General features: G+C 40.8%; 1 protein-coding gene across 2 annotated transcripts in view; it reads right to left on the minus strand.

Annotated features, from left to right (window-relative positions):
* Window positions 1–22,632, minus strand: part of ODAD2 (outer dynein arm docking complex subunit 2) — a 192,166-nt gene that overhangs the window by 70,456 nt on the left and 99,078 nt on the right. For both annotated transcript variants that reach the window (XM_084620409.1, XM_084620410.1), the window contains exons 16-17: window positions 21,289–21,531; window positions 3,294–3,408 (exon numbers count right to left, since the gene is read on the minus strand). In XM_084620409.1, coding sequence (XP_084476535.1) covers window positions 3,294–3,408; window positions 21,289–21,531 — 358 coding nt within the window. The remainder of the gene's footprint in view (window positions 1–3,293; window positions 3,409–21,288; window positions 21,532–22,632) is intronic.

A 22,632-nucleotide genomic window follows, 5' to 3' on the forward strand; every position in this document is an offset into this window, starting at 1 on the left:
GGATAGATAGACAGATAGATTAGATCCAGCAGAGTGACTCTGTTACAACATCTAAACTAGTGTATTTTTAATTAGTTTCTGTAAAAGTTATAGAAATTTATTTTATTTCAGTATAGAAAGAACTACAGTGGTACACTGAACACTCAACTCACATGTGCAACACAAAACATAAATATGAATATTATAGAACATAATCTTTAAGTTCCATGCACATTACGTGTCTTTGCAGGAAAATGGCTGCTCAGCTGTATGGCACAATTATAAAAATCCATATATTCAAAATATAGGTTACAATATAGGCATTCCCTTTCTTCTTCACCTTCCATAATACACACACTGCATACAATAACCACTGCAGCTCATCCAAAATGAAGCAAAAATAAGTTAAACCCAAATCCTAGGCCCACAGCTACCTAACACATAGCTTACACATATCTAGATAGGGATGGGGAAGCCACAGTACATAAGCTTCTTTTAAAGTCACAGATTCCATTTTATCTCACAATATATAGAGAAGAATCAAGTGCATGAAACATTTCTTGGTAGATCATATGAATAGGTAAATATTAACTGTAACTAAATAAATAATTCTGATTACATGCAAGCAGCCCCCCTTATGCTGTTATAATTGTCCCTTTATGTGGACCTTCTCCCATTCGGTGCTTGGGGGAAAGGATGGTAACTGCCTCTATGTCACTGTGCCCCCATTTCCCAGGCCACACACAGATCTTTTTGCAGGGTCAGATGTCTTAAGTTAGGTAGGAGGCAGAGAGAGGTGGGAGGAGGGCTGGCATGATGATGTACATAGCTTCCCATTCTTCACAAAACCAGCGAAAAAGCCAACAGAAAGTTAATTCAGCCTAAGTCTACAATATCAGTTCCATTGCCCTCTATACTCCAGGAAAAACACCTTTGAAAGGAATTTCAGGGATGAGGTGGGGGTTTCTGGCAATACAACTCTCAGAGCCAGGTGAGCTAAGTACCCAGTATAGTCCCTAAGCACAGGTGATGGGGGACCTACTCAGTTGTATAATGAAAAGTCTTAGCTTTCAAATACAGGCAACATGTATTGTTAATAACAGTTGAAGATACAGGCAGGTGCATCTGTTTCTTGACAAAAGGGAAATACATGTGACACATCAATTGTTAATATAAAACCTTAGAGGAGAGTGTATCAATAAAAAAGAAAGGGAAATACAATTCAGAATGACTTGGTTAGTTTAGAAAAGGGACAGGTAAGTAGTTTATAGAAATCAGTGTGGAAAACTCTAAGATGCTGAACCTATGAATCAAAAACAGGAGGAAATGTCCCTTCAACTGTTTCATGATGTTTATAAAGCATTAAAAAGAAAGGTAGATACACAGAAATTGTTGATCCTCTAAGTTGATTAGTTCTTCACAGGAAATGTTGACTTCAGTGGGAGTTGAGAGCATTTAGAAGAGTGATGCTCAGACATCAGTAGTTCAGGAGCCAAATTAGCAATCATCATTACCCAAAAGAGCCACAGTAGTGTGAATTCATTGTTTCATTTACTATATACATATAATTCTCACAGCACAATGACTGACCAGGTATTATTTTATCAACTATAATTGGTTAATAACTTAGTAAAATAATCCAGATTGGTTAATAACTTAGACTGGTTAATAATTAAATCACACAGTGTTTTAATATCATGTGCTACAAAGAGCTGCAGGAGACACATTAAAGAGCCACTTGCGGCTTGTGAGCCTCAGTCCTGAATATCACTGATTTAGTACTTCCAAGGGGGTTCCAGCACCTCACAGGATCAGCTCTTTAAATATTGTGCAGAATGATTTACATCAGTGACAGAGTACAAAGGGAAATCAAAACTGGTGTTAATGGGGGCATTCATTAGAAATTGGAAGAAATCATTCCGGCCTTGTACAAGAGTTAGTGATGCAAGATTATTAGATATTTTAGGGATATGCTTAAGAAAAACAAAACCTTTCATATTTACTGTACCATAGATCATTGGGTCTAATCCATTCTAGACCAGTAAAGGAAAATAGTCACCTTTTTATCTCTGTTTGGCAGTCTATTTAAAATAAATTAATAGTCCAGTTCTTTGTGCACAGCTGACTAGAGCACAAGAACCACCATTCACAACTGGCACTTTTCATTGGCAGTCTGAGCAGAGAATCTAAGGATTTCATTGGCATGGACACTGAAATACGCTCTCAAGCCAAAAGGTGCTCCCTTGAGAACATGGTTGAGGTATGCAGGGTAGAGGAGAGCCACTACCTGTGCTGTTCACAGCCTGTTAATAGAACACTTTTATTTCCATTATTGTTCGACTAGCACCTTTCAGTATGCTTTACTGGGAACAGTGGGCAGAGTTCTGGTTACATTATTATAAAGATGACATTTTACAAACAGAGAAAGTACAATTAAGGACAACCAGATTGCTATGAGCAGTAGATGGGTTTCTGTAGTTGTGTTTTAAATATTCAAATAAATAAATTAAATTATTTAAAGCAGTTAAAAGAATACAAGTAAAAGGCAACTAATTAGCAAGACTGTAAACATTAATTGTTGAAAATCATGAGAAAAATGTGACTATGTAATTATGATCTATAAATAAGGCAGCAATTCTGTCACGGAAGTCACAGATTCCGTGATTTTCTGCGACCCCTGTGACTTTTGCAGCTGCAATGGCTGGTGCAGCTGATCCCAGGGCTGCCAGAGCAGCTGGCCCTAGGGCCAGCAGTTGGAGCACCCCGTGGCCAGCTGCACAGACCGCTGCTTGGGTGGCCCAAGACAGTTGGCCCCAGGGAGCGTCTTAGCAGTGGTCCTAGGGGCTGCCCTGGGGCCAGCCGCACCGGCCGTTGCTTGGATGGTCCCGGGGGAGTGGGCTGGCCCCGGGAGCACCTGAGCAGTGGTCCTGGGGGCTGCCTCGCGGCCAGCTGCTCCAGCTGCTACATGGGCGGCTGGCCTCAGGGAGCACCCAAGCAGCGGTCCCAGGGCAGCTGGCCCTGGGGAGGGCCCAAGCAGCAGTCCCCGGGGTCTCGGAGCCTCAGGTGGCTGGGGACAGTCAGACCCTGTGGCCAGTGCAGCGGTGTCCTGGGGCCCCCCAGAGCAGCAGCACCTGGGGCCCCAGGAGCTGCTAAGTTTTTGTCAGGGGTATTTATATAGTAAAAGTCATAGACAGGTCATGGCCATGAATTTTTGTTTATTGCCCATGACCTGTCCATGACTTTTACTAAAAATACCTGTGACTAAATCTTAGCCTTATCTATAAACAATTACATTTTAGTAAATATATTCTCACCTTAGCATTTTCAATGCAGGGACAGATAGCCCATGCCGCACTTGCTTGAACATTCGGATGAGGATTTTTCAACAAGGACCACAACAAACGAACTCCATCTAAGCGGTCAATTATCCTATTATAGAAACAGACATTATAAAATCATAATTAATTATGGAGTAAACAATGTAAAATTGAAATGATGTAATTTTGTTTCAAAAGTCATGTCAAGAAATATTGGTGTGATTTTTTAATAAACAATCTTGTATTAAGTGCTAGTGGTTTATTGGCAACTAAATATTATCAAGATTTTCTATAAATGTTACTCACTGTCACTAGATGGTTGTGCACAAATTTTTTAGACCAAAACGTGTTTTCTAACTAAAGTTTATGGATGTTGTTTATTTTTTCTTAGTATTTACACTTAAAATGCATTATTCAAGGAACCAAACAAACTGCATTATATCTAGGACTCATGTAAACCTAGAAACAAGCCATGTGAGATTTTAATGAGCTGCATGCAAGGTGAAACCTTAATTCAAACATACTAGTTTCTTTCATATAGTAACAAATATTTTCCAAAACAAATATTTGTGCCAAAAAACTATGTACTTAACTTTTTATTCAGTTTATGTTTAATTTATTTACTTCACAATATGACATATTTTAAAGTCCTATGTTTCTAATCTAGCATTAGGAATTAAAATGGTCACACCACAGTGCATCCTTTGTTGGGCATGAATAACGTGTAACTTGTTTCCCATGTGTTCCCTACTAACAAGACTAACATTGAACACTGTGTTATAATTACTTAAACACACTGTAATCAAAGTATCTTCATGACTAGCGGAAAAATGAATTATCATCAGATTCATCTCTACACCATCTGTCTTATGTGTATATATCAATCAATCTAGGGGATCATAACTTCACATTAGGGTCCACTGAGTACTTTAAATGGAGAGGAAGGCCAAACAAAACTTAATATCCTTTACAAACATGTCTTTGTTCAGAAAGATATGTTAAACTCAAAGCAGATGAGATGAAGATAAAGAAAATCAGGCATACTTTGATTTCTAACTTCAAAAGTAAAAGTTTAATTGTACACTGATAGTGCATATCTTATATTGTGAATCTTATAAAATATCACACAAAAACATATAATTTGTGTTCACTATGTAGAAGTTTGCCAGGATTTTTTAAAAGTAAGTATAAAATCAGTTCTGTACGTAATCATACAATTATTTGATGCAGAAGAAATAACTTACGACATGAACTCTGTTTACAGTAATGTGGGGCATTACTTACAACAAATTGATGCAACCTGGTTATTTTGCTTTCAAAATCTAGATTTTTTTCCCAGAACTAAGGAGAACCTGTTTTAAAAAGCTCTTTTTAATGTAAGACCTGCTAAATTGAAGGCAGTCTCATTTATACACTCTGTGCCAAATATACCAACTGCCAGAAGAAAAGTCAACTGAGAAAGTAAGAAATCAGAGTTCACATTGGCAGTAGCAGAACAAACCATAACAGCATAATAACACAGAACACAACTTTGTATAAATTTATGTAAAACACTGGTCCACATAGTGACAAAGACTGAAGGACAACTTTCAAAATCTCATATAGTTCAGCAATGCTTTCCTGTGAAAACACAAACAGGAAACTTTTTGCTGTTGGACTTAATTGATAAAAGGCACAGTATATATCTGGTATTTACTTCAGTGAAGCCAATGTAATTAACACCACTGGTGTGAGAGCACAAGAAAGCCCAAAGTGATTGAAGATGTACAGCAGTCTTCCAAAACAATAATGAAAATATACCAGTCCAGGCGCAAATTATGATCTTTCACCATAACCATAATGAGAATAATGAAAAGAAAAAAAACCCCTCACCTTAATAATAGTTAATTTTCCTGAGAAAAATTAAAATGTGTGCACAATTTGTAGACCATTAGTAGCAGTAATCACAATGTGCTAGTGGCCTTGCTATTATCATATGGTAAGGACTTTTTGGGGGGAGGGTTGACAGCGTTTCCTATAAGCATAATGACAGAGGTGAATTTTTGAGGAGGAGGATAAGGTGGTGGCTTTACAGATTATGACTTTCCCCTTGCATGTAAGAGGCAGCATGGGAGAAAGTACAAAGGGACAGATATTTAAAGGTATCTAGACACTTAAAGATGAAGATAGGTGCCTAGTGAGATTTTCAAAAGCACACAAGTCCCTAATAGTAGAGTGCTTGTGGGAGAACCAGACAAGCATGCGATCACGATTAGCAGCTTGCCTTGGTAGACATGGCAGCCAGTGATTATCCAAGAAATCACCTGACCCAAAAAGTAGCTCCAGTTTGTTTTCTCCCCTAGCATTATGACAGTAACTTGGTAAACTATAGAAGATATAGTGTCTTCTACTCAGAAGAACATCTTGTTACTATAATCATTCTTTTCTCTCCCTCATCTCTTGAGGTTCCTCTGCATCTCTGCTGGAGCCCCAAAGATTCCCCTCATTTTGCCCTGTTTTACAATTCCATCACATAGATTCCAGTAATAGTCACATTTCTACCAGCAACAAACAAAACTGCTTTTGAATGGGAGGTATTTCCTCCCGAGTGGCTAAATATATTACCTAAGCAAATATGGTAGCACCTAACTGCTACCAGCCTTAGAATCAAGGGACAGAAATTATGCATTGAGCTCAGGTTTCCTGCACTGCACTACAGAGCACAACTTCTAGGCTGGTTCAGCTTTCTCTTGTATTTTCCTTTAATCCTCCTTTCCCTTGCAAATTGACTGTCATTTTGTTTTCAGTATTCCTATTTGCTATTCTAGTCTGTAGTTTCTCATACTGCACTCATCACCACAATGCGTCTTGGCTCAAGTTAGGTTGTCTCCCATATTATTATCATTTATTTGAATGACAGTAGCACCTGTTGCCACGACTGAGATTGGGACACCATTGCGCTAGGTACTGCACAAACACTTAATAAGAGATTGTTCCTGTCCCATAGAGTTTGCAAACAAAACAGAAGAGTCATAAAAAAGGCAGAAGAAATAAATTATTATCCCCTTTTACAGACATTACTGAGGCACACAGAGATTATGTGATTTTCCCAGGTCACACAGGGACTGTGTGGCAGAGTTGAGAAACTGACCAGGTTTCCTGAGTCACAGTTCAGTGGGACTGAAACTATCACAAAACTATCCTTCCTCCTTGAAGCATCTGTCACTTCCCAATGCCTGACTTGGCTTTTCTGGAAGCAACATTTCTTGTGTGTGACTAAAGTTGAGGCTATTGATTAACAGTATAACCAACTGACTGACTTCACTAGTGGTTTCTTCTTTAAAATGTTTAAGAGACCAAGAAACCAAATTTAGTCAAATTTATTGTCTAAAGATAAAGCAATACAGTAAGAAAAGAAGACATACATACCCTCCTTCAAGGAAGCAATTCTTATCTCACAGCATGTTCATCTTACACAGAAGGTGTGCTTTAAAGATACGCCCTTAAATGTACTTCTATTTATATTGTGGTTGTTTACAAGCTAAAACCCCCTATACATCACTTGAAGTTTAAGTTTAACCCACCGGTTTGTGCCAGCTTTGTCTGGGGTTCCCAAATCTAATAGCAGAAAACCAAACACCCTTGCCCCACCCACTTCCCCACAGTCCCGCCCTTGCCCCACACCTTCCCCGAGGCCCTGCTCCTGCTCAGTCCATCCCCCCTCCCTCCATTGCTCGCTCCCCACCACCCTCACTCACTCGCTTATTTTCACCAGGCTGTTCCAAGAGATTAGGGTGTGGGAGAGGGTGAGGGCTCCACCTGGGGGTGCGAGCTCTGGGGTGGGGCTAGGGATGAGGTGTTTGGGGTGCAGGAGGGAGCTCAGGGATCTGGGGTGGGGCCAAGGGGATCAGAGTGTGGGGGGGTGGGCTCTGGGCTGGGGCAGGGGGTTGGGGTGTGAGAGGGGGTGAGGGCTCTGGTTGTGAGTGCGGGCTCTGGGGTGGGGGCATGGATGAGGGATTTGGGGTGCAGGAAGGGGCTCTGGGCTGGGGGGCAGGGCTGAGGGGTTCAGAGTGTGGGAGGGAGCTCCCGCCTGAGACAGGGGGTTGGGATATGGAAGGGGGTAGGGGCTCTTGTGCGGGCTCTAGGGTGGCACCAGAAATGAGGGGTTCAAGGCATGGGAGGGGGCTCCGGGCTGGGATAGGGGGTTGGGTGCAGGAGGGGGTGTGGGGTGTGGGCTCTGGGAGGGAGTTTGGATGTGGAAGGGAATTCCGAGATGGGGTAGGGGGTTGGAGTGTAGGAGGGGGTTCAGGATGTGGACTCTGGGAGGCGCTGACCTCAGGCAGTCCACAGGAAGTGGCAACATGTCCCTTCAGCTCCTAGATGGAGGGGCGGCCAGCGGGCTTTGCATGATGACCCTGCCCACAGGCACCATCCCCGCAGCTCCCATCAGCCACAGTTCCTGGCTGATGGGAGCTGAGGAGCAGGCCCTCGGGGCAGGGGCAGTGTGCAGAGCCCCCATGGACGCCTCTCTGCCTAGGAGCCGGAGGGACATGCTGGCTGCAGAGCCTGCCAGCCCCACTGCACCACCAACCAGACTTTTAATGGCCTAGTCTGCGGTGCTGACCAGAGCCACCAGGGTCCCTTTTCAACCAGGTGTTCCAGTCAAAAAACGGACACCTGGCAACCCTAGCTTTGTCCTTAGTACATCCCTGTACTTTCCCATATCTTGTTTTGAATACTACATTCCACGTGATGATGAGCCATGATAGTACTTCCTAACTGTATGTGGTATAGACTATTCATGTATTATTGCTTTGACAAGTTTCCTATTTTCTAATGCCAAAGCTGACTTTAGCTTTGCAAAGCATTGTGGGATACTTGACATGGTGGAAAAGAATTGTGGAAGGAGCATAATACATTCAATTAACATACCTTCCCAACATCCATATAGATAATGTATATTATATTAATACTATGCACATAATACCATTAATGTGGTGGTTACTACATCTAACAAATACATATTGGCTAACAAAGCTCTGTTTCTGGTGAGATGGCTTTTTCTCCATCTTTTTTTGTTTTGTTTTTTTTCTTTACCTCTTCTTAGTCTTTCCTGTTTTCCTTTTCTCTTCTCCTGCTCTCTCACACATTCCCCATTGCTTATTTCCTTTAGCCATGATTTTCTTCTTGCTACATAAATGGCTGCATGCACAACTGTCTAGGTCAAAGTCTAAGTCAAGTATTGGTAAGCTATGTACTATTTCAGAATAATACATTCAAAAATGTCTAATGAAAAATGGAGGCAAATATTAAATTTATTATATTCCACATCAGGTATATATTGACTATAGCTGAAGTATGCAGATTCATATGAAAATGACTTATTGGCCCTCACACAAAATTCCCAGTGAAGTCAATGCTACAAGAGTGCAGCTACGCTCAAATTCTGGCTCACAAAGTCCATTCAAGATGGAATAACTAGAACAAGAAACACTGGTGACCAAATCCTGTGAAGTGCTGAGCACCTGCAATTTGCATTGGAGTCAATGGACCCAATCCTGCTCCTATTAAAGGAAGTTCTGCCATTCTCTTCAACAATGGAACTGTACTGGGCCAAAAGAGACTTAAAATGCATAATAAGAAAGAATGGACATAAGTGCTATGTCGACAGGTGAAACCCTCCCATTGATGTAGTGCTGTCTACTCCGGAAATTTGGTTGGTATAACTGTGTCGCTCAGGGGTGTGGATTTTCCACACCCCTGAGCAACGTAGTTATACTGACATAAATCTGTAGTGTACACCAGGGCTTAGCTGTGACTGAGCAGCTGAGACATGGAGCTGGGGAAAAGGTAGCTGTATGCTACCTTTTCAGGCCCAGAGTTCTGGGGCTGGCTGGAGACTGGTCTGGCTTGTTCAGTGGCACAATTTAGAGCAGCCTGTAGGTTTTCCATGGCCTCAAGCAGCTGTTCTGGAAACTGGGAATAACCAGATTGTATTCCATCTGTGCCCTTTTCCACTGGCCACAACCTCTATACCACGAACCAAGAGTGAGGGTGGCATAGAGCTGCTGTCAGTTCTGCACTATTTGAGGATTCCCCTTACAAAAGGGGAATTCCCAGGAGGCTAAGCAAAACAAATTTCCAGGGGCACTCAAAACAGCTGACCAACTGTATGCATATAGAATGCATGCCTTATGGGCACTGAATTTCAAAGCAATTCAGTCAGTTTCCTAATATGAGATGCTGCTGCTGTTTCTATGACCAATTCTGAGCAGACTTTGGTCATACTGGAGAGGGTGGTTACTTAGTACAGATAATTTAACATCATAAAATGCTTGGGAAGACCTTGGGGTTGTTGCTTAGGATCACTAGTTGCTTAATAAAGACGGTCTTTCATACAGGTTTCACTGTATTTATTTTAAAGACCTTCAAGGTCATCATGGCTAAGTTTGTTTGCTGGCCAGGATAACAGTTCCAGGAATACAAATCAATTTTCTATTCCTATGTTTTAATAAAAATGTAATCTATACAAACTGATTTTACATTCAAATAATTTGATATTGAATATTTCCACCATAAATTTTAACATGGATTGCTCAAACAAACATGCATGCCCTCTAGACATCTGTTTGTTATATCTATCATCTTCTTGAAACTCTACTATTTGCCAGCACTTTTGAGAAGTCTGGGAGTATCTCCTGCCAACTCAGACCACATATACAAACATAAACAATGTTATACTGAGTCTATTTTGTGCTCACTGGTAAAATTACAGGGTTTACTTCTGGTAGAGTGTAATCTCATCTTTTCTGACACCACAATTTAATATGCTTTTTAAAACTTTCACAATATTTGTTGCAAACTGCTTTGATAAACTGTATATCAGCGACTCTAAATCCATCTGGCTAAAATATTCTTATATTTTAGTCCATAATACTCTAATGCCTCAGCATTGAAAACTAGATTTAAAATCTATAGATTTTCTAAACAAAAGGGTTCATGAAAATGTAGTAAAATTTAAAAAACGGAATAAGAAATAAAAGCATGTAGAATCATTAATAGAAAAAGAATGACTGGAAAAGAACTTCCTCAAAATAAAAAATAAGAACATTGCAGTTGGTGGGGACACATCACTACATAAAGTTGTGCAGGAGAACAGACATGGAAAATAAAGCATTTTGTACCCTGGATTGGTGAAGCTTGCTCACGTAGCTATGTTTTGGGAAAAGATAAATTATCTCTTGCTATACAAGTGCCTACCATACCACCATGTAGAAGCTTGCATACTCACCCAGCCTCCAAGGGCTTCATCCTGTGCTGCCATCCTGAGAATGAGGGAGTGGACTAATTTGGAGAAAAACTTAATTTCAGAATGAAGAGGTAGATCAGAGCTACACCTCATGATCCATCTCTTCCCTCCCCATGCCCATATCTACACTTAGAACAATTTAATTTCCATGGGTTGTCTTAGAATATCATCAAGGTTAGATGCAGCATAGCAGAAAGTGCCAACTCAGACACTCTGTATGCAGAGAAATTTAATTTCACTCCAAAAGAACCATAGAGAAAACAAAGAGAAAAGATCTACAGAAAACCTATCTTCATAAGAGATGGAACTGGATTAATGTATAATCATCTAATCCTACCCCCTTGTCAATGCAGGTTTGCTCTCTGCACTATATTTTCTAGTGCTTTTGGCAGTCTAGAACTTAATCATTCCATGTTATGGGGATTCCACCATTCCCTTAGGAGATTATTCCACAGTCTAATAGACTTCTCTATTGAAACTTTTCCTGATATTCAACCTAAATTTTCATTTTCTTAATCCCATCCTCCTAATTATACCCTCTTGAACAATTCTAAATGATTCCTCTCCATCCTCATTATTTGCAATATTCAATTTAGGAACTTGAGTATTTATTTTTTTAATTAATTACACAAAGTACTAGGTAAGTTCCCCTGTCAAACAGTGTGTATGGATTCAGATAGCTGGTAGTAATTGCTTATGCTAACATGATGACTTTAGTAATGCATGAGATCTGGTTCCAGGAAAAACAGAGATGCCACATAATAAGAGATTGCTCAACCATAGCTTGCTGAACAAATGCAGCTAGGGAAACAACACAATGCTAGTTTCCATTTGAAAATGTTCAATCTACACTAAGGTCCAGACGTGGCTGTGATGTGGCTACTTTGCCCTGTGCTGCTGGTGAATATTGGGTCAAGAACATAGGACATGGGAGGATCACCTCAGTGCAAGGGATTAATGTATAATCCCTGCCCATGGTGCAGAGCTGGAGTTGCAACTCCTAACCTCCTTACCCCTGCCTTCCTGCCAGGTATAGGGGGAAGGGAGGGTATAAGACCTACAAGTCAGATTTGCAAAGGCAAGAACTAACAGTACAAACAGGTGATCTACTAGAACAAATCTGAAGCCACTCACTGGAAAAAACAAATAGGAATTGTGGGAGATAAGAGGGGATCAGTTAGCTGAACCAGAGAGGGCACAAAAACTGGAGCCAGAAGCTCTCACCACCTGAAAGACATACAGTATCCAAGGGAGATTGCTTTTTTTTTTTTTTCTGGAGGAAGACATTTGTGGATACCCATCACCTTGAAAAGACTGAAAATGAAAGATGGGTATATGAAGAGGTTGCCAGGAGACCAAAAAAGGAACATTTCGCCTGCCAGGTTCAGATAGTTATTCTGGGCACAATTGAGTAGACCCCTCAAAAAGAAGTTACTTGCTGACATTATTCCTATATAAAGGTGTAGTAGGGAATGAGGTGGCAAGCACTCCTACACAGCACTCCTATCAAATTAAAAACCATTAACAAAATGAGATGACAAAGGATTCCAGGCAATCATCTTTCATCAGGGTAATTTGCAGCCCCACTAGCGCTCTGGAAAGATTAACGGGGATGGAGTGCTGACATGATGAACACTTAGATTTTGTCTATGGTAGCACTTTTGTCAAGAAAACGTTTGTCATTCAGGGTGTGAAAAAAACACCCCCCTGACGATATAGGTTTAACCAACAAAAGTGCTGTTGTGGACAGCGCTATGTCGACAGGACAGCATTTCCCATCGACATAGCTACCGCCGCTTGTTGGGCTGTGATTTAATTATGCCAACAGGAGAGCTGTGGTCCATAGTGTAGACAAAGCCTACTGTTTCAAAGTCTTGTGGCTGGGAGAAATTCACAATGAGAGTAACTTACCAAAACATTTACATTTAGTTGCCTTTTTTAAAAAATGAGAAGATATGGGGCGGGGCAGGATTTGGGAAAGGGCTGTGTGTTATTTTTCTGATTTATTTTATATAATTGCAATATCAATTTATTTTTAGGTACATACTTGTATATGTTTCTAAATCTGATTTATTATAACATGATAATATATTATCCTGTATTTATATTCTGGGATGAGGAGGGGATCTAAAATCAACTAATCTAAATACTTAGTACTTGAGCTGTTTAGTGTACTAATAGATTCCAAACCATGGAACGGTCACTTCTCTACATTAAAAAACTGTACAGCGGGTGGTCCAATGTTCCTCACCTTATTAAAAAAAACTATAAAAACTCAGTGGTATGCTTAAAAATAGCAGCCCATGAGTACATGTAGAGCAGAATGGAGAGCTGATTACGATTACACCTAGATCAGGAGAGAGAACTGACTGCCTTTAATCTCTGTACAGCATTTAAAATACCCAGGGTGAAATTCTGGCTCCTGCTGGATGCCATCCTGTAATGATAAGTTCTATATACGTTTAGAAAAACATATATATTAGACAGAGTTTTTGATTGGCCAAGGTTCTTATATTTAGTTCTTATAATCTTTCCACTCAAACTAATCCCTTCAGCCCTATTTTTTGTATTCTTCTCTCAATCTCTCCAGTGAATCTCATTCTGATTCAGAGGTATCCAGATCAGAATACAATATTTCCAGTGGGGTCTCTTGCTATTTGTAATAATGTCAGAAATTTCAGTTCTAGCAGTAGTGTCGGTGATTAATAGCTTGAGGGAAATTGCTCATAGGTTTTGGAAAATTCAAGGCTATTACTATTCCCCATAAACCTTGTGATGGGTTTCAACATGATACTGCCAAACTCTATTTTCAGTATTTCAGTATCATTAAGTTGGTAGTTGATTATCCTTCCTTGATTATTATAGCAGCACCAAACTACTGAAGTGACAGAGGTTGAACAATGTCTATATAAAGCCTTTACTTTGAACTAGCCATAACTTTAGTTAATATATTCCTTTGAAGCTAAGACTTTCCATACTTGTTTCCAAGCTTGCTGTTAGTCAGAAAAAGATGATTTTTGACAAGTTTCACAAAACTGCTATAGACAATTGTGAGGTATCAGAACATAAAAAAAATACGCTCCAATTTTTCAGATCCAGGCTGGAGAGCTGTGCAAGGCAGAGGAGAGTTCTGCAAAATACGTTCCCCATTCCTGTCCCCATGGAAGCTCTCCTGCAGGTGTTCTGTGGGGTTCAGACTCTACTGATCTTGCTGGGAGAGGGTAGGGGCAGTGTTATGGGGCCAAAAGACTTCTCTCTGCTGATTGAATCAGATTTACCTGGCCTACAACTCCTCTTCCTTGGAAACGGTAGATTTTCAGGGGCAACAACTGGCAGAGGACTCTGTAGCAGCAGAGCTCCACTAGCAGCAGTCGGCTTCCAAAGAATTTCCTTTGCTTTCTATGGCCTACAGGAGATCCACTGAGTTTTGGTGCCCAATTCCGGGCTGGTTCTATTGGAGTGAGGAAGCCAACCTGCCTCCTTCCTCACCAAGGGAAGAATTTGCCAGCTTTTATGTGAGAAAACCCTGAAAAAGGGGGAATATCAGGTGCTAATCTTTTTAATTGAAGGTTTGTTTTGCATATTATTCATAAACAACTTCATTGGAAACTTTACATTAGGCATGCCATTAGTCTCTAGTAAACATTAATCATTTTGCCTAAATAAAACAAAGAATACACTGAACTTGCATAGAACATGATGCAACCACATGGGACTAAGATTCTCACTATGGCTCTCTTCACTGATTCTGCTTGCCTGCCTAGGTTTCTCTGTCCATTCTCACAATATCTTGTCACTATTTGTGCAAACTCTTCTGTACCGCTCCACCTCATGAACTGGCCATCTCTTTTCAGACCACATCTGAAAACATATTTTTCTCCCTTCCTATCTCTATCCTTATCACTATTGGCATGGAGGGGAATAGTTTGTTCAGAAGGAGAAGCAGGAAAAAAAGGGAGTGGATGCTGCATCGTACATCAAGAATATACAGAACAGTTGTTCTAAACAGACTCGGATTAACCACTGTGCACTCGGTGCACTTGCATGAGGCCCCTATCTCTGGGGGGGGGGGGGGGGCTACCGACCACTGGAAAAAGAAAATCAGTCTGCACACACACACAAAAATCAACCCAAGGCCAGGAAGAGAGCATGGCAAGGCATCACTGGGGCAGGGTAATGCTTCATGCTGAGGTGGGAGCCAATGGGCTAGAGCGGAGAACCAGAACAGCCCCATGAGACAGGAGTCTCTGTGGGGTGAGTGAGGAGCAGGCTTGCTCTCTAACCCCACCGGGGGCAGGTCTGACCCTTCCCTCGAGGCCTCCCACCCCTCAGAATAGAATCCCCTCCAGGGCCGGCTACCCCCTGAGGGCAGGACCCAACCTCCCAGGGCCTCCCTACGCCATACTGCAAAGGGCCCCAAATTCTTTAATCCAGCCCTGGTTCTGAGGTACACAAGAAGGTGAGAGGCAGACCAATTGAAAGTGTCTGGGTGAATATAGAAGGGGGAAAAAGGGAGCAGTGTCATGGTAGGAGTCTACTATAGACCACCAACTCAAGAGGAGGAGGTGAATGAGGCATTTCTAGAACAAACAACAGAAATATCCAAAACACAAGACCTGGTAGTAATGGGGGACTTTAACTACCCAGACGTCTGTTGGAAATCTTTAATCAAAGTTCTTAGAATGTGTTGGGGACATCTTGTTTCAGAAGCTGGAGGAAGTAACTGGGGTGGCAGCCATTTTAGACTTTTTACACTTGATTCTGACTAACAGGGAGGAATTGGTTGTGAATCTGAAGGTGGAAGTCAACTTGCATGAATGTGACCATAAAATTACAGACTTCATGCCTTCATTGTGTTGCTCTCCCTCCTTAAAAAGAAAAGGAATACTTGTGGCACCTTAGAGACTAACAAATTTATTTGAGCATAAGCTTTCGTGAGCTACAGCTCACTTCAGCATCTGATGAAGTGAGCTGTAGCTCACGAAAGCTTATGCTCAAATAAATTTGTTAGTCTCTAAGGTGCCACAAGTACTCCTTTTCTTCTTGCGAATACAGACTAACACAGCTGCTACTCTGAAACATCTCCCTCCTTACTTTCCTTAGAGTCATGAAAGCTGTAATTTTATGATCACTTTCACCCAAGTTGCCTTCCACCTTCAGATTCACAAACTCAGTAAGATCCAATGGAAGAAAATCTATAGGGAAAAGACCCAATGATAAACTATCCCACTGTGGAGGACATAGAAGAAGAATAGTAAGAGTCCAATATGGCTGGATCAGGAGCGCTTTAATAACCTGTTCATTTAAAAGGAATTCTAGAAAAAGTGGATTCAGGGACAAATTGCTAAGGAATAAAAAAGCAATCATCCATGTTTCCATTTTTCTTTCCTCCATACTGGGATAGTTTACCGTTGGGCCTTTAATACTGTCTCTTTGAGAGAAAACTGCCAGCTGTCCTGAACTACTTTTCCCCACAGATTTTCTTCCCAGGGGACCTTACTTACCAATTCTCTGAGTTTGTTAAAGTCTGCTTTTTTGAAATCCACTGTCATCTTGATTTTAGTAAGGCTTTTGACACAGTCCCATAAGACACTATGATAAGTAAACTAGGGAAATGTGGTCTAGATGAAATTACTATAAGATGGGTGCACAACTGGTTGAAAAAATATACTCAAACAATAGTTACAATGGTTTGCTGTCAAACTGGGAGTTCATATCTAGTGGTGTCCTTAAGGGATCTTTTCTGGTCCCAATACTATTTAACATTTTAATTAATTACTTGGATAATGGAGTGGAGAGTAGGCTTATAAAATCTGCTGATGACACCAAACTGGGTGAGATTGCAAGCACTTTGGAAGACAGGATTAGAATTCAAAACAACCGTGACAAATTGGAGAACAAGTCTGAAATCAACATGATGAAATTCAATAAAGACAAATGCAAACTACTACATTAGGAAGGAAAAATCAAATGCATAAACACAAGATGGGGCATAACTGGCCAGACATCAGCACTGCTGAAAAGGAACTGGGGTATATAGTGGAACACAAATTGAATATGAGTCTGCAAAGTTATGCAGTTGTGAAAAAGACAAATATCATTTCAAGTATATTAACAAGAGTGTCGTATGTGAAACATGGCAGGTAATTGTTCTGTTCTACTTGGCACTTGTGAGGCCTCAGATGGAGTACCGTGTCCAGTTTTGGATGCCACAGTTTAAGTGTTCTATATGTGCACTGAAGACAGGACAAGAAGTAATGGGCTTAATCAGCAGCAAAGGAGATTTTAGGGAAAACTTTCTAACTATAAGGATAGTTAAGTACTAGAACAGGTTACCAAGGGAGGCTGTGGAATCCCTGTCATTAGAGGTTTTTAAGAACAGGTTAGACAAACACCTATCATGGATGGTCTAAGTATATTTAGTCCTGCCTCAGCGTGGGAGGGGACAGACTAGATCAGTGGTTCCCAAACTTTTAAGTAAGGTGACCAACCAATTGCATTTTGTCTTTTTTGTGACCCACCATGGCTCCAAATTTGGTTACAGCACCATACAGAGTTGGCCCAGTGCCCTTCTGTGTGCCAGATCACTAAAATTTGGTCCAGCTGCCCACCTGTCATAACAGATGGGCAGCCAGGTCAAACCTGATAAGTGCTGTGATCCTGTGCACCAGGTTGCAATGTCCAGAGTGGGGAGCCAGGACAGGAGCTGCCACTGCAGGGTGGGCTCGCTTTTCAACACCCCCCACCCCAGAATCTCCTCTCTGCACCAGGCCTGCAACCCATCTAGAAATTTTCTGTGACCTACAGTTTGGGAAACACTGGACTAGATGACTTCCTGAGGCCCCTTCCAGCCGTACATTTCTATGATGCTACTAATTAACTCCGTAAAGCATTTGAAATATGGGGTGAAATCCTGGCCCCAATAAAGTCAATGAGCCAATCACAATGGCAGGCCCTATGAACAGGGAGCATACCTCTCAACTGTCCCTTATTGCAAGGAATGTCACTCATTTTAGTCCCAAAATTACCTACTTTCCACACATTAGATATCCCCTCACTTTTTTGTCGACACTTACAGAAAAAAATTATTTTTACAAAAGGAATGAACCCAACAGCATTTTAAGTTTCCTGCATGAATAGTTCTTTTGTGTCTCACATTTTGGTTTTGTCACACATTATGTCCCACATCTGGTGTTTGGCATTGAGTGATATGGTAGTGATTGTTTATCCTCATCTCCCTTGCTAGCCAAATTGCCTAAAAAAGGATAGTGTGGGGAAGTGGAGGGGCAATGGCTTCAGTTCTCTCTTCACTGGCCTGTCTGTGGAGCAGAACTGGTACACCAGGGAAAACGATGGATGACCCTGAGTGTGCACCCCCCGTGAATGATGGGGAACTCTAGTGTCTCATTCCTTTAAGGTGCTGAGCACTAAATCCAGCAAATCATTTAAGCATATGCTGAATTTTAAGCATGTGATTAGTTCCACTGAAGTCAATGGAATTAAATCACATGCTTAGACTTAAATATGTACTTAATTGCTTTTCTGGATCAGGACCAGAGTGCTCTGCATTTTGCAGGACTGAATCCTGGGAAAGATTGCAGCACAATCTCTCCCAGTGCTGCTGAGGTATAGAGCAGATCTGCACTGCAGTCTGCAAAGATTTATGTGTCAGTCGCACAGTCTAGCTCATAATAAGTAGTTAGCTGTGCCTGCTTTTTTTCTAGTAATAAAAAATAAATTTTAGTCCCCGACTACAAATTTGCTTCCTTAGTTATCTAGTGTTGAGAATAATTTCAGTGGAGAAAAATTTTCATATGATTCTAATTTGAGATTTGATTCCATCTCCCAATCTTGGCAATCCTTTTTAAAATTTCCTCCCAAACAACCTGTACTCTCTCCTTCTCAAACACAAGATGGACTTTGTTTGACCACAATTTTAGCAATAACTTATGTTATTTTTGGTGCTTAGACTGACCACATTTCAGAATGAAGCTATCCATATTGGGTATTTGAAGTGATAGCCCTGAGTACTGGAGTATGTCTGAGGTTTCATGAGTGTCAATTAATATTTATTGGTGTTTGAATTTCTCTGTTGATTTATGATGTTCATTCTGTTGGGTTAATATATTAGTGTATAAGGCTATTGCTTACAATTCTTCATATGAAATATGCTGTGGAGTTTATTTCATTTATGCATACTTTTATAGTACATGACTAACACTGTTCATATATGCCATGTTTACAGTTGTGTACTATCTAGGCTTTTGCCACTGGGTGACAGCCAAAGCATGAAAACAAAAGCCCTATTCAGCAAAAGGAATCCTTGCAGTGCTATATGAATATCAAGTGAATTATGCAAATCAGAACAGCAGGAGAATAAGACAACTATCTCTTTCTGGCCATGCTCATGTGTAAGGAGGGAATTATGCCCACAACCTTGGGGAAAATGTCCCTGTTCTAAACACAGCAGACATACTAAATGCTGACCTGGATATTTTATTGGAACATTTCTCACAAAATGTAAAGTTTGATTTTCGCAAGCTGTACAAATCTGACATTAGAAAACAAGTCAGAGAGCAGTAAAACACCAGCTTTTTTTTTCTGAATAAAACACCAGCTTTTTTCTTTTTTCTGTGCAGGTGGGAGTGGGGGCTGTATACTTGCATAAAAAGAGAAAAGGGGGGGGGTTAATTTATAAAGAGAATTAACATGGATTTTTTTTCCAAATCAAAATACTAATAATATTCATAGAATCATAGAATCATAGAATATCAGGGTTGGAAGGGACCCCAGAAGGTCATCTAGTCCAACCCCCTGCTCGAAGCAGGACCAATTCCCAGTTAAATCATCCCAGCCAGGGCTTTGTCAAGCCTGACCTTAAAAACCTCTAAGGAAGGAGATTCTACCACCTCCCTAGGTAACGCATTCCAGTGTTTCACCACCCTCTTAGTGAAAAAGTTTTTCCTAATATCCAATCTAAACCTCCCCCACTGCAACTTGAGACCATTACTCCTCGTTCTGTCATCTGCTACCATTGAGAACAGTCTAGAGCCATCCTCTTTGGAACCCCCTTTCAGGTAGTTGAAAGCAGCTATCAAATCCCCCCTCATTCTTCTCTTCTGCAGGCTAAACAATCCCAGCTCCCTCAGCCTCTCCTCATAAGTCATGTGTTCCAGACCCCTAATCATTTTTGTTGCCCTTCGCTGGACTCTCTCCAATTTATCCACATCCTTCTTGTAGTGTGGGGCCCAAAACTGGACACAGTACTCCAGATGAGGCCTCACCAATGTTGAATAGAGGGGAACGATCACGTCCCTCGATCTGCTCGCTATGCCCCTACTTATACATCCCAAAATGCCATTGGCCTTCTTGGCAACAAGGGCACACTGCTGACTCATATCCAGCTTCTCGTCCACTGTCACCCCTAGGTCCTTTTCCGCAGAACTGCTGCCTAGCCATTCGGTCCCTAGTCTGTAGCTGTGCATTGGGTTCTTCCGTCCTAAGTGCAGGACCCTGCACTTATCCTTATTGAACCTCATCAGATTTCTTTTGGCCCAATCCTCCAATTTGTCTAGGTCCTTCTGTATCCTATCCCTCCCCTCCAGCGTATCTACCACTCCTCCCAGTTTAGTATCATCCGCAAATTTGCTGAGAGTGCAATCCACACCATCCTCAAGATCATTTATAAAGATATTGAACAAAACCGGCCCCAGGACCGACCCTTGGGGCACTCCACTTGATACCGGCTGCCAACTAGATATGGAGCCATTGATCATTACCCGTTGAGCCCGACAATCTAGCCAGCTTTCTACCCACCTTATAGTGCATTCATCCAGCCCATACTTCCTTAACTTGCTGACAAGAATACTGTGGGAGACCGTGTCAAAAGGTTTGCTAAAGTCAAGAAACAATACATCCACTGCTTTCCCTTCATCCACAGAACCAGTAATCTCATCATAAAAGGCGATTAGATTAGTCCTATTATTCCTATTATAAGAGTTTCAAAAAAACCTTTTTCATGGTGCTAACTGAACACATTTCTGTTACTATAACTTTTCTATAATTTGAGCCTCTATGTGGGGTAGGTTGAGGAAAAATATGTCTTCAGCTGTGAGCACTTGAAAACAGGAATTTATAAACTAGTTCTGAAAGTTTAAATCAGACTGGATAAAATCAATAATTTTAAAGGTTTATCCTAATCTTTCAAGAACACAAAAGCTTTTTCTTCCGATACAGTATTTTTATGCTGAAATGTTTGTCTTTCTACATAGCATTATCTACAGTAACACATAACAAAAACACACATTCTGTGGAAAGCCAAAAATACAGGTATTGTTCAAAACAGTCACTGAATAAAGCCTACACTAACTTGGCAAAAGCAATACCTATAAATGTGCTTACACTGTGAAACAACTGAGAAATTAACTGGAGTTTTATGCAGAGGGGGTCATACTAGTGTATTATGAATAATATTCTGAGCTGGTTGATATTAAATAATACATCACATAAGTTATTTGTCCCATTATACCAAATAACTATTCTGTGACTTAAATGCAGAATCTGATGGCAAATAAATCTCTCCTTTTTTTTATTTCGCATAACAACCTTAACTATATTCATGTTAGAATGCGCACTGTTTAGCCAACACAACTGTCAGGATTTTTCATTTACATGAACCATTTAAAATGAAGATGAGCAACTTACATCATATTTTCAGGTTCTGTTGCACAAGCTCCCACTGCTTTGGTGACATTCACAAGAAGTGCCTTATTGGTTCCAGTAAGTAAATTAACTAGGGATGGGATGCCACCACATTTCCGGATAATAGCTCTATTTGCTGGCTCCTGGCAGCATTCCCCTAATGCTCCAACCACATTCACAAGGACTTCTTCAGGTTGATCAGTTAGCAGTACTACCAAAGTTTCAATGGCTTTGTATTCCCGAAATCTAAATGTTAACAATAAAAAAACAAAAACATAATTTCCATTGTATTAAGGTTACAAGATAATGTTTTCATTTTATAAACAAATTGCTTTGCTAAACAAACAACTACATGTGTTATTCATTCAAAAATAGTTAATGCAAATGTAATGTACAGTGAAACAGTACAGTGAGGAGAGGCTGAGGGAACTGGTCTTATTTAGTCTGCAGAAGAGAAGAGTGAGGAGGGATTTGATAGCTGTCTTCAACTACCTGAAGGGGGGTCCCAAAGAGGATGGAGTAGGCTGTTCTGGGTGGTGGCAGATGACAGAACAAGGAGCAATGGTCTCAAGTTGCAGTGGGGGAGGTCTAGGTTGGATCTTAGGAAAAACTATTTCACTAGGAGGGTGGTGAAGCACTGGAATGGGTTACCTAGGGAGGTGGTGGAATCTCCATCCTTAGAGATTTGTAAGGCCTGGCTTGACAAAGCCCTGACTGGGATGATTTACTTGGGGTTGGTCCTGCTTTGAGCAAGGGGTTGGACTAGCTGATCTCCTAAGGACTCTTCAAACCCTAATCTTCTATGATTCTATGACTTTTTAATATTTTTCTCTTATTTCAATTACTAGGTTTTTTTTAAAAAGGAAAAACAATATCAATTTATTCCCAATTTAACCACTCACCATCAAAAATAAAGTTTGCTTATTTTTATTTTATTAAAACTGGAGATGATTGGTTTTGGATTTTGCTACAGTATGATCACATAAGTCTAGTGCATGTGTTCACACATTATCTACTTATTTATATTATACTGGTTAATTTAGTTTCACGATTGAAGTTAAAATTCTTGGGCCAGACCCGGGCAGACAGATAAAACTGCACTAAACACAGGTCAGGGGCATGTATGCAAAGGTGGCTTAAAGTTTAATCTCATGATTCTCCTGCTGACTGGTCCTACTATAACTTACACTGAGCTGCAATGGCCACAGGAGGCTGAAAATGCCTTTTTTCTGCTATGCCAGTAGCAGGGAGGGCAAATACCAAAAGAGCCTCATGTCAGCTCTACACGACCAATGGCTCTCATTTACACTGAAACAAATGTCATTATTTTGTATGCCTGCCCTGGAA

This window comes from Lepidochelys olivacea (assembly GCF_965140295.1).
Source record: "Lepidochelys olivacea isolate rLepOli2 genome assembly, chromosome: 2".
Lineage (NCBI taxonomy): Eukaryota > Metazoa > Chordata > Testudines > Cheloniidae > Lepidochelys > Lepidochelys olivacea.